The sequence below is a fragment of the Podarcis muralis genome, chromosome 18 (genome assembly GCF_964188315.1).
Source record: "Podarcis muralis chromosome 18, rPodMur119.hap1.1, whole genome shotgun sequence".
NCBI lineage: Eukaryota > Metazoa > Chordata > Lepidosauria > Squamata > Lacertidae > Podarcis > Podarcis muralis.
Genome location: NC_135672.1, coordinates 5,534,083 through 5,547,030, shown reverse-complemented (window position 1 = coordinate 5,547,030; position 12,948 = coordinate 5,534,083). Strand labels below are relative to the sequence as shown.

The following is a 12,948-nucleotide window of genomic DNA, read 5'->3' as shown; positions in this document are numbered from 1 at the left end:
ATAGAGCGCATGTGCATGATGCATGATATATGTGCATGATGCATTTTTTAAAAGCAATTTTTTAAAGCAGTGTGGGGCCCTCAAGCTTAAGCTTCTTTAGTTTCATAGAAGGTTTGTCCCTGGATGAAGAAGACTCTATGTTTCTTCTTCAGTAGGATCCTCTCAGGGCTCCCAGTGAGGTCGCAGAATCAAACAATTGCGTTCCCCACGCAGCTTGAGACATCATCATCATCATCCAGTGGTGCCTTGGTTCTCAAACACCGAAAACCCGGAAGTAAGTCTTCCAGTTTTCGAGTGTTTTTCGGAAGCTGAACATCCGATGCGGCCGCCGGCTATTGTTTTCGAGGCACCTGCGCCAACCAGAAGCTGCACCTTGGTTTTCGAACATTTTGGAAGTCAAACAAACTTCCAGAACGGATTAAGTTTGGCGCTTTTGCTTTTGCTATTTATTTTGCGATTTTGTTTTTGAGGCTTTTTCAGTTAAATTGTTTTTGTGACTGTGCAGAACCCAGAACAGCTACTGCCTGACTGACTGACTGATTGTGTGACTGCGGAAATGGATAAAAGCCCCCCATCCAAACAATGACTAACATCAGTGCAGGTAAGAATTTATATATATATATCATCTACAATACTGTCTTATTTATTTTACAGTACAGTACATTGATTATTGCTTTCATTTTATGGACCAATGGTCTCGTTCGAGAGTAAAATTCATCTCAAATTGCTGTTTTAGGGGTTGTTTTTAAAAGCCTGGAACGGATTAATCCGTTTTGCATTACTTTCTATGGGAAAGCGCGCCTTGGTTTTGGAACGCTTTGGTTTTGGAACAGACTTCCGGAACCAAGGGACCACTGTAATAATGTTGAGAACCCCAACCAGTGGCTGTCTAGCCCCCCACCTGAAGACCTCTTCATGAGCGAGAGACCACCCACTCCATTGGGTCACCGGCTCTATCATCAAACTCCTCCTGCCAAAGTCGTTCCTCCCCGTGGCCAGCCAAAGCCGCCATTGAGTCATTCCTTCCAAACACGCAACCAAAATCTACCCTCCTGACTCTTGAGCCCATTAGACATTCTCGTGTGCAACAGAGAACAACAGGAGACGTTCTCCTTCCACCAAACGGCATGTTCCAATCGTCCCTCCGCATACAATGCCAGCTAAATAATTCTGTGTTTCCTCCCAGGAGGGAAGGAGAAGGGTGTTCAGTTCAGTGGCAAGGCACCTGTTTGCTTTGTGGGTCCAACTCTCAACATCACCAGGCAGGCCTCCCTTTGAAACCCCACAGAGATGCTGCTGGCCAAGATAGATGGACCAAGCAGCTCCCAATGTTTTGAGGGTTTCTGCTGCATCATAAGGACTGGAAGCTTACATTATTATTAGGGGAAGAACCGCCAGGTTTTTTGCATGTAAAAGGTCCCAGTTTCAATCCCAAGTGTCTCCAGGTAGGGCTGAAATAAGACCCCTGCCCAGGCACCCTGGAGAGCTGCTGCCAGTCATTGTAAAGGGACCCTGACCGTTAGGTCCAGTCGTGACTGACTCTGGGGTTGCGGCGCTCATCTCACTTTACTGGCCGAGGGAGCCGGCGTCCAGCTTCCGGGTCATGTGGCCAGCAGGACTAAGCCACTTCTGGCGAACCAGAGCAGCGCACAGAAATGCCGTTTACCTTCCTGCCGGATTGGTACCTATTTATCTACTTGCACTTTGACGTGCTTTCAAACTGCTAGGTTGGCAGGAGCAGGGACCGAGCAACGGGAGCTCACCCCGTCGCGGGGATTTGAACCGCCGACCTTCTGATCGGCAAGCCCTAGGCTCTGTGGTTTAGACCACAGCGCCACCCGCATCCCGCCAGTCATTGTAGATAGTGCTAAGATGGATGGGCCCACATAGGAACAGAAGAAGGCCCTGCTGGATCAGGCCAATGGCCCCACCTAGACTAATAATAATAATGATGATGATGATGATAATAATTTTTATTTATACCCCGCCCTCCCCAGCCAAGGCCGGGCTCAGGGCGGCTAACAAGCAATAATAAAAACAACTTAAAAACAACATTAAAATACAACATTAAAATATTGAAACATTAAAATATTAAAATATAGCCTCATCGCAGGAGGAGAAGGAAAAGAAAAAAGAAAGAGGGGGAGGGAATCAAATTGGCTCCAAGGCCAGGCAGAACAACTCTGTCTTACAGGCCCTGCGGAAAGAAATCAGATCCCTCAGGGCCCTGGTCTCATGAGGCAGAGCGTTCCACCAGTCCGGAGCCAGTGCTGAAAAGGCCCTGGCTCAGGTTGAAGCTAATCTAACTTCCTTAGGGCCTGGGACCACTAGGGTGTTGCTGTTTATGGACCTTGAGGCTCTCAAGACTAGTATCCTGTTCTCACAATGGCCAGTGCAAAACCCACAAGATTTGACCACAAGACCTCGCTCCTTTCCTGTGGTTTCCGGAAGCCCTTCCAGTCCGACTTAAGCCCGCCGCAAAGCGCGTCACGCAAAAATTGGCCACAGGCAGGCGCAAGGCCACGCGCCTCTTGAAAGTAACACACAAACCAACAAGGCGATTCAGTCTCGCCCCTGGAAAGTTTGGGGCGGGGAACCTGCCACTTTGAAGAGGTTGCTGCTGGTCTCCGATTCTTCCCAGCCCCCCAGCCTCCCCATGGGATAGTCAAGGGTCAGGGATGATTCCAACCGTGCTTGGAGGGTCCACCTGAGATAAGGGCCAGCTTAGGCCCACAGGCGTTCAACTATCTGCAACAAAACATTGCCGTTTCCGTACATCGCGAGGCAGCAACAGGCCAGGAGTCGCCACTGACTGTGCTGTCCACATGTAACCCAATCCCATCCCAATGCCTTTGGGGAGGGGGTTGTTTTTAAGCACATATAACACACACACAGCCCACCCCTCTCTCACACACACTATGGGTTTACATCTGCCAGTGTCCCATGAAATGTTAAAGGCATCCAAGACCTTCTGTCTGGAAGTTTAAACGCTGAGGAGCAATTGCAGGCAGCTTTTAGGGTCTAACCTCAGAGATAGCGGTCAAGAGCCATTTTGGTTAGCATAGCATGCATATAGATATAGATGATAGATAGATGATAGATAGATAGATAGATAGATAGATAGATAGATAGATGATAGATAGATAGATAGATAGATAGATAGATAGATAGATGATAGATGGATGATAGATTAGATAGATAGATGATAGATGATAGATGATAGATGATAGATAGATAGATAGAGATAGATAGATATAGATAGATAGATAGATAGATAGATAGATAGATAGATAGACGATAGATAGATAGATAGATAGACGATAGATAGATATAGATAGATAGAGATAGATAGATAGATGATAGATGATAGATGATAGATGATAGATAGATAGATGATAGATAGATAGATAGATATAATCGTGCCCCACACCCCAGTGTTCCTGTCAAAAGCCGTTTTTCCCCAGGAAATGAAAAGGGTGTAGAGGAAAGAGGGGGGTGGAGTTGGGGGAAGGTCCCTGAAGGGTAGAAATACACCATCAATGATATGAAAATTGGATATTTTTTTAGGACAGGGTGGTGGTGGTGCTGGATGAGGTTTGGATGGAGGGTGTGGGAAGAGAAATGGGGAGGTGTCTGGGAATGGGGTCTGGAGAGACCAGGAGGCAATGAAGAGGAGATGGGGGGGAGGGAAGCCAGATAGGCTCCAAGGCCCCTGAATGAGCACCTCCCCACCCCCCACCCCCCAGTTTAACCTGCAAGGAGGTGGGACACACAGGTGTCCGGGCAAGGTGAGAGGATGGCAGCACCAGCCTTGAAGCTCGGGCTAGCAGTGGGCCTGGGAACAGTGAGATGTTCTTGGAGGCTGATCTGGTGATGGGTTAAGGGGAGGGAAATTGGGGGGGGGGGCGGCGAGCAATGGTGAAAGGGATGGAGGGGGTTAATGGAGCAGAATGAGAAAGAGAGAGCTTGCAGGGGGGTGGCGGCATTAAAGAGCAGATGGAATAAAACACAACTATATAAGGGGTTTATAGAGCAGCAGCAATAAAAATAGGGGGGGGGAGAGAAACAGGCTTGATGTGGAGAGCTAAGGGTGAGACGACGAGCAAGACGCTTCCCGCCCCCGCTTCACCCGCCGGCCAGCTTTTTATTTTAAGGGAGGGAGGAAAATATTGCATGCAGGGTGGGAGAAAGTGATCGGATGGATTAAAATGACAGGATGGAGAATGTAGTTTTGGGGGGGGAGAGATGAATAGATTGGTATAAAGGGAAGAAAAGGTTGAGGAGGATGGATTAGGCGGGGGGGGGGAGTAGGGTGCGCGAGGGAAAGGAGCGGAGAGGAAAGGCGAGCGGGGAACAGAAGGAGAGAGAGAGAGAAAAGGATGGATTGAAAACACAAGGGCGCACCTTTGTGCATGCCGGTGTACCGGTCCTTCAGCACCGTCAGCTCGTAGATCTGCCCGAACTGCTCGAAGAGGGGCTTGAGGTCCTTCTCCTCGAGGTTCCGGGGGATCTGCCCCACAAAGAGCTTGATAGCATCTAGGTCCTTCATGCCCTCGGGCTCAGAGATGCTGCCGCTGCCGCCGCCGCTGCTCATGGGGGAGGCGCGGGGCGGTTGCTGGGATTGCGCCTTCCGCCTGGGCTCGCTCGCCGGCAGTCTGGCCATCCCCCGAGCCCCCAGCGCGGGCTGCGCAGTGGAGGATGCTGCGAGAAGGAAGGAGGCGGCGGCGGCGGCGCGCAAGATGCCGCTGGAGGGGGAGAAGGATGCTGGCGAGCGCAGCATCAGGACCACAAAAAGCAGCTGCTGGGCAGCGACACCGCCTGGCCGTTCCGGGGAAGTGCACGGGGGGTTTCGGGGAGCGTAAAAGCGGGGTGCTATTGGGAGCGGGATTGGGAGCTTGGAAGCGTGGCGGGGGGGGGGGAGGACGGGGGGGGGGTTATGTCCCAAACTAGGCAGGGCTGCAAAGGCAAATATTATTAACCCAACGAACCGGGAAGGGGAGGGCAAAAAAGGATGCAAGAAGGTGTTCGGTGAATTTGAAGAACCGCTTTGTTGAATTAAACAAAGGATGCAATTCTGCCAGGAACCTGTTCCTTAAAGTAGACAGACCCCCCCCCCACACACACACCCCGCCACGCTTTTTTGCTCCCCCATCAGCTGCCAAAATAGACTGCCTTTACCCTCGGAGGTTCTGTTATAAATACTTTTAGACGCACATAAAGGGTCGAGGCGATGTGTTGCCGTCCAAATGTTGTTAGACTACTGTTTCCATCATCCCTGACCACCAGCCAGGCTGACAGGGGCTGACGGGAGCTGGAGTCTAGCAAAATCTCGATGGGCCACCAGTTCTCTGAAGCGGGGATTGTGAAGTCAGTAACAGCCATTATTGGTTACTAATCACATTTATTTTTAGCAAAACGCCTCTTTGCATTTGTTAAATCCTCCCAGGGGTTTATTTTCTGGGATTTGTTTCCAAAGAACCGCAAGCTCATGCACACACACGCACACACACAATCTCAGGAGCGGTTATATTTATTCGCTAACCACAACCACGTTTTGTGTCATCCCTCTCTCACACCCACACTACCACAGCAAATCTCAAAGTGATTTTTCAAAGTAGCTTGTCTCTTAGAATTTCTGGATAGCTGCATCGATTGGCAGAATGACTGCCTTCAAGTTGAACCACTGGTCAGTAGACAGGGAAATCCCTGGGTAGGAGAGAGAGAGAGAAAAAAAATATTGGTTAATTGTTCGCAGGAGAGACTCACCAAGGGTGTAAGATAACCTGTTGTTCCTTTTCTCAAAGTTTTGAACCTGCTCCTATTTCTACATTTAGTCAGGTTGCGAAGAAAGAAAGAAAGAAAGAAAGAAAGAAAGAAAGAAAGAAAGAAAGAAAGAAAGATTGTGGACTAGAATCATCGCGAGGCCTTGGATGTTAGCACAGTTGGTGGGTGAGTCAAACCCTGTGCCCTGGTGCCACCTCGTGGCCACACAATTTTATACCTTTCCTCCCAGGTTTCGCATCGCCAGCCTTCTAGAATCTAGAGCAGGGGTCTGCAACCTGCGGCTCCGGAGCCGCATGTGGCTCTTTTACACCTTTGCCGCGGCTCCGGGGCGGATACTAGCGAGGGGAGGAGGCGCATTGTGCGCCCCGACACTCCCCACTGTGGCGGGCGCTGTACTGGCTGTGACGCACCGAGTGTTAGTCACGCACCGTCCCGACGTCACCTTCCCGCCCGCCCGCTACATTGTAAGGGGCATGTACGCTGGTCACTGCATTGAAAGGGGGCATGTACACTGGTCACTGTTTTGAAGGGGAGTGAAGAACACACACACACAAAGGTAACGTGTTAATTTAACGTTTATTTCTATGAGGAGGAGTAATTCTGAGGGGTCAAACAAAGAAATAATAAAAAAGTGACAAAAAAGTTATTTTTATAATGACGAGTTTTGCGGCTCCCAGTTATTTTTTCTTCAGAAACAGGTCCAAGTGGCTCTTTTTGTCTTAAAGGTTGCAGACCCCTGATCTAGAGTTTCAGGTAGGTAGCCATGTTGGTCTGACGCAGTCGAAATTAAAAATAAAAAAAACTTATCCAGTAGCACCTTAGAGACCAGCTAAGTTTGTTCTGGGTAGAAGCTTTATATATATATATATATATATATATATATATATATATATATATATATATATATATATATATTATTTATATCACCAGCCTTGTCGAAGATCTACCAGAAACTTTTCCCTGGAGAAGGAAAACGCCATCGTACCAAAGCTGGAATCCAGGGGTACCTGCTTACAATAAAATATTGGGGGCGGAGGTAACTCCCCCCCCCCACATAATGGGTCACAAGATGCAGTGCATGCACACCATTTGAATTGCAATGCTCATTAATGGGGGGGAAGCCCCCTTAAATATTTTATTGGGGGGGGCAAAGGGACCTCGGCCCTAGAAGTTGGCTCCTATGCTTGACCGCATCCTGGCAAGAGGGAAGCACTGAAGGTGAGTGGCCCCCGTGTCCGAGGAACTGGTCAGTTGCCTACTGTGGGTGGGTTTACTCTCCAGTATGCAGCCTGGGGGACACGGGTGGTGATGTGGGTTAAACCACAGAGCTTAGGACTTGCCGATCAGAAGGTTGGCGGTTCGAATCCCCGCGACGGGGTGAGCTCCCGTTGCTCGGTCCCTGCTCCTGCCAACCTAGCAGTTTGAAAGCACATCAAGTGCAAGTAGATAAATAGGTACCGTTCCGGCGGGAAGGAAAATGGCGTTTCCGTGCGCTGCTCTGGTTCGCCAGAAGCGGTTTAGTCATGCTGGCCACATGATCCGGAAGCTGTACACCGGCTCCCTCGGCCAATAAAGCGAGATGATCGCACAACCCCAGAGTCGGTCACGACTGGACCTAATGGTCAGGGGTCCCTTTACCTTTACTATGCAGCCTGGAGACGCTTCCCGATCCTGCTCTGTCCCTGATCTGCAGGGTCAGGGATCCCCGAACCCTCTGTGACGTCACAGCAGCTTAGCCACTGACAATGGCGTGTGCCCAAGATCTGCCCCCTCACAGGTCTGCACCCTGCACTCTCCTGGAGAACTTTAGCCTGCCTGGACTCCAAACTCCAAAAACTCATCTTGTTTCCCTGGGGAGGTGCAGAAACTAGCCTCCTACCCAGATGCAAAACGGGCACCTGTTGCCTCGCCCACTTCTGCCTCTCTCTGCCCACCCACCCCCACCACTCTTGGCATGTGTGTCCCCCCACCCCACCCCGGGCTGAAAGCAGCTCCCAACGTCCCTCAGCCATTAAGAGCTTTGTAAGAAGAAAAGCAGAGACATCACCTTGCCAACAAAGGTCCATATAGTTAAAGCTCTGGTTTTCCCAGTAGTATGGAAGTGAGAGCTGGACCATAAAGAAGGTTGATCACCAAAGAATGGATGCTTTTGAATTCTGGTGGTGGAGGAGACTCTTGAGAGTCCCATGGACTGCAAGAAGATCCAACCTCTCCATTCTGAAGGAAATCAGCCCTGAGTGCTCACTGGGAGGACAGATCCTGAAGCTGAGGCTCCAAGACTTTGGCCACCTCATGAGAAGAGAAGACTCCCTGGAAAAGACCCTGATGCTGGGAAAGATGGAGGGCGCAAGGAGAAGGGGACGACAGAGGACGAGATGGTTGGACAGTGTCCTTGAAGCTACCAGCATGAGTCTGACCAAACTGCGGGAGGCAGTGGAAGACAGGAGGGCCTGGCGTGCTCTGGTCCAGGGGGTCACGAAGAGGCGGACGCGACTAAACAACAAGAAGAAAACCTTCATGGCAAGATGCAGTTTGGCTGGAACTGCCTCCAGTCCTCTCTGCACATCTGTTAAAGGGGGATAGGAATCCTGCCCTCCCTTGCATCTAGACTTCGGGGAGTGACGACCCCTCCTCAATCACCATTGACTATAGGTGACTGAATGGGACGCAGGTGGCGCTGTGGTCTAAACCACAGAGCCTAGGGCTTGCCGATCAGAAGGTCGGCGGTTCGAATCCCCGCGACAGGGTGAGCTCCCATTGCTCGGTTCCAGCTCCTTACAACCTAGCAATTAGAAAGCACATCAAAGTGCAAGTAGATAAATAGGTACCACTCTGGCAGGAAGGTAAACGGCGTTTCCGTGCGCTGCTCTGGTTCGCCAGAAGCGGCTTCATCATGCTGGCCACATGACCCGGAAGCTGTACACTGGCTCCCTCAGCCAATAAAGTGAGATGAGCGCCGCAACCCCAGAGTCGGTCACGACTGGACCTAATGGTCATGGGTCCCTTTACCTTTATAGGAGACTGAAACTGGGACTTTCCGTATGCCAAGCAGGCATGGCCCTCCTCTTAAAAAGAACGGAAGCATCTAGTCCTCATCATTTTGATAAATTTACCCTGAGGCAGGCCTTTGATCTGTCTGGCTCAAGGTTACCTCTCCACTGACAGGTAACAGGTCTCCAAAGGTTTCAGGTATGGGGCAGTCCTTAGCCCTCCCTGGAGACACTGAGGACAGAACCTGGGACCTTCTGCATGCCAAGCATGTGTCCTACTGCCACTGAGCTCAGGCCATAGTCAACTCAAAATGAAGCAATGGGTCAGTGCATCCAGCTGTTAACCAGAAGGTTGGTGGTTTGATGGCTGTGAGCAGGACTCCGGCATTGCAGGGGGTTGGACTAAATGACCCTTTGGTGTCCCTTGCAACTCTTTTTTTAAAATCTTATTCTTTTTACAGTCGAGTGGCACGTACAATTTATGAATTATTCCCCTTCCACCACACACCACTGAACATCAACACAAGGGCAATTCTGGCCACCAGGAAAGCTTCGCTGTCTTACTTGTTTTAGTGACTCAAAAAACACACCCAGCCGACCATTTAAAATACTTTCCTGTCCATTAACAAAATTTGATGCAAAATAAACCCATTATTTAAAGAGCAGAAGTTTGTATACACTGCTGTTCTACATCCAATTTGCTAATGGGAAGGGGATTTGCAATAGGCTGGCAACCTTCTACAGACTTGTTCTCTTTATTACAGGAATGTTGGTGCAAGCTTTCGCAAGTATTAAATGTGGCCGGCCATATATGAATGTTGCGTGAACACAGGAGACATGGAAGGGAAATTTTCTATGTGCACTTGTGGAGTGGGGGGATATACAATTTTATGGATTTGATGCAAAAAGAACGCCAAGCCTTCTGAACTGTCTCCCAACTTAGAAATAAGCTATCTTTTTCAATGGAGTGTTCACAGAAATGACAGGAACTTGCCTCTTTGAACAAAGCCCCCGACGGAACTGAGCTTTCCCACTACTGTATAGCTTATTTTGTATTCCATGCTATATGTTTTGTTGTTTTTACACCGGGGCTCCCATGGAAATCAATTATGGTGAGGAAAATGCGTGTTCACTTTCTAGTCTGCCTCTATGGGTTTCTAGACTTCTCTCTCAGAATGGAAACATGCTGGGAATTAAAATGCAGAACTCTGTACCTGGGTGGCCCAGTGGCTGCCATCTTGGTAGCCTCTGGGGGCCCCTGGCGGCAACGGCAAAAGTCTGGCTGCAGGAAATGAGTGTGAGGAGGAGCAGGGACACCATCCTCACTCCAAAACAGGGTTGAGTCAGGGGGAATTTCCTCGCTGTTTTTCCATTAGTAAAGCTAAGGCGTGGGACGCGGGTAGCGCTGTGGGTTAAACCACAGAGCCTAGGACTTGCCAATCAGAAGGTCGGCGGTTCGAATCCCCGCAATGACGGGGTGAGCTCCCGTTGCTCGGTCCCTGCTCCTGCCAACCTAGCAGTTCGAAAGCACGTCAAGTGCAAGTAGATAAATAGGTACCGCTCTGGCGGGAAGGTAAACGGCGTTTCCGTGCGCTGCTCTGGTTCGCCAGAAGCGCTTAGTCATGCTGGCCACATGACCCGGAAGCTGTACGCCGGCTCCCTCGGCCAGTAAAGCAAGATGAGCGCCGCAACCCCAGAGTCGGTCACAGCTGGACCTAATGGTCAGGGGTCCCTTTACCTTTACCTAAAGCTAAGGCAACACTGTGCACTGCCACCCTAAGATTAGTAATGTGCCTTATTGGTGCTGTTAAGTCGGGGTGATAAACAGGGATGTGTTAATGCCTGATCCCACCGTGAATGATTCACTTTGAAAGCCCTTGTTACCCGCAATTGTTGCCGTCGTATTACTGCGGAGGAACCGAAGGATGTTCACATTTTCTAGAGGACAGTCGACAGGGCAGTACGATTTACAGTGTCAAAGGCCTTGGTCAGGTCAATAAACGCCATTTAGCTATGAGTGATTGCCAAAGAAGCAACAGCTATTAAGAAGTCAAAAGTGAGCATGTGGAAAAGTGGGCCTCAGCCTGGATTTGGTTAGAGCGTGCTGCTGATAATGCCACGGTTGCAGGTTTGATCCCCGTATGAGACAGCTGCTTATTCCTGCATCACATTGGACTGGATGATCCTCAGGATCCCTTCCAATTCTATGTTGCAGATTCTATGTTGCAGGGCCGTGGGTTAAACCACAGAGCCTACGACTTGCCGATCAGAAGGTCGGCGGTTCGAATCCCTGCAGCGGAGTGAGCTCCCGTTGCTTGGTCCCTGCTCCTGCCAACCTAGCAGTTCGAAAGCATGTCAAAGTGCAAGTAGATAAATAGGTACCACTCTGGCGGAAAGGTAAACGGCGTTTCCGTGCGCTGCTCTGGTTCGCCAGAAGCGCTTAGTCATGCTGGCCACATGACCCAGAAGCTGTACGCCGGCTCCCTCGGCCAATAAAGCGAGATGAGCGCCGCAACCCCAGAGTCGGCCATGACTGGACCTAATGGTCAGGGGTCCCTTTACCTTTACCTATATTGCAGGTTGTGAGTCAGAGGTGGGTTTCGAGTCTGGACCAGGTGGGCTACGACAGCCTTCCCCAGAAGCCCTGCTAGCTGCAGATGATGAGAGCTGGATAGGCCAAGCCTTGCGGTAGGGATCGGCCACAAACTCGTGAAAACTCACTGAGTAACTCTTCCTGGAGGTGCCCAGAGAAGGAAGAATAGGCAGCGCCGAGTAAATATTGAACATGACAGCTCTGGCCGCTCTACCAAAGAGCTTCCCCTTCTCATCACCCTCCCCACCAAAAAGAGGTATTAACCACCCTTACTCCCCACCCACCCAGCTGCCACATCCATGTGGCAAACCCCACTTAACAAACAGCGCCCTAGATGTCAGAAAGCTGTGATATCAAGAAAGCTCCGGAGGAAACTTCGCAGTAGTTCTCTTTTAATTTACATGTGCACATCTTTTTTTAAAAAAACGAAACAAAACACAAACTGACCCCCCAAAGCAGCCCCTTCAAGTTCTCCATCTGACAGGCAGGCCCCCGCCCACCCCACCAGCCCAAGGCTTCCACCCCCAAAGCTTAAAACCTATGGCACATTTGTTGCCCTGCTTCTCGTACAGCAGTTTTGCACTTATGGAAATGTCTTTTTGCTCAGAGGAAGATTTCCAAGGGAAGGCGGGAGGAAGGAAAGAGAAGACGAAAAAAGAAGAAGACACCCATTGTTCAGTTTGGAAGCAATGGTGTGTGTGTGTGTGTGTGTGTGTGTGTGTGTGTGTGTGTGTGAACGCCTGGGGCTCTGTCCCGAGGAAGGGGGGTGGGGGAGCGGGAAGGGAGAGCAACGCAGGCCCGCGAAACACAAGGGAGTGGAAGGGCGTTTTCCGTCTCGGCTTCTGCCTCCTGCTCCGGTGTCGCGAAACGGAACGAGGGAACGAGCAGCAGCAGCAGTAGCATCCAACACAGCGCTGGTCCGGACGGGCTCATTTCCAATGGCGGTGCCTCTGGAACCCTTTCATTGTTGCTTGGATTTCAGGGACAGCCTCTGCACCAACCTGTAAAGCAGACTGAAGTGCTGGGAGGGGGGGCAGGGAAGGGGGGGCACACAAGCAGAGAGAGAGAGAGAGAGAGAGAGAAACAGACAGTGAGTGGGTGGCTCTGTATCTTCAAGATGAATGCTGAAATGGGCAGAGGGGGTGGGAGAAGTGTTTTCGAATCTGGCATGCTGCAGCCACATCTGCAACAGTGGTACCTTAAAAGAGGAGAATGTCTGTTGTGCCACAATGAAACGTCCTATGGGGGGGGGGGCAAGGCTTTCTTTGCTATAGCTCAATTCCCCACCCTTGGCCAGCCCACCCACCCGTATCAAGATAGGGAGGTGGCTTCGGGTGGATCACACCCATTGTCTCAAAAACCTGATTTTTAAGCCAGGATCTGGAGCACTGTGAAAGAAGAAGAAGAAGAGTTTGGATTTGATATCCCGCCTTTCACTCCCCTTAAGGAGTCTCAAAGCGGCTCACATTCTCCTTTCCCTTCCTCCCCCACAACAAACACTCTGTGAGGTGAGTGGGGCTGAGAGACTTCAGAGAAGTGTGACTGGCCCAAGGTCACCCAGCAGCTGCATGTGGAGGAGCG

At 50.4% G+C, this 12,948-nt stretch overlaps 2 protein-coding genes across 7 annotated transcripts in view; both read right to left on the bottom strand.

Annotated features, from left to right (window-relative positions):
- Positions 1–4,764, bottom strand: part of CELF5 (CUGBP Elav-like family member 5) — a 78,178-nt gene extending 73,414 nt beyond the window's left edge. Inside the window, exon 1 of one of the 3 annotated variants that reach the window (XM_077922065.1) lies at positions 4,405–4,764. In XM_077922065.1, the coding sequence (XP_077778191.1) occupies positions 4,405–4,663 (259 nt within the window). In that variant the 5' untranslated portion in view covers positions 4,664–4,764. The remainder of the gene's footprint in view (positions 1–4,404) is intronic. The other 2 variants (XM_028713747.2, XM_028713748.2) reach the window with 2 other exon arrangements.
- Positions 4,765–11,742: 6,978 nt separating this feature from the next.
- NCLN (nicalin) overlaps positions 11,743–12,948 on the bottom strand; it is a 28,706-nt gene continuing 27,500 nt past the window's right edge. For all 4 annotated transcript variants that reach the window (XM_028713478.2, XM_028713480.2, XM_028713477.2 and 1 more), the window contains exon 15: positions 11,743–12,388. In XM_028713478.2, coding sequence (XP_028569311.2) covers positions 12,329–12,388 — 60 coding nt within the window. In that variant the 3' untranslated portion in view covers positions 11,743–12,328. The remainder of the gene's footprint in view (positions 12,389–12,948) is intronic.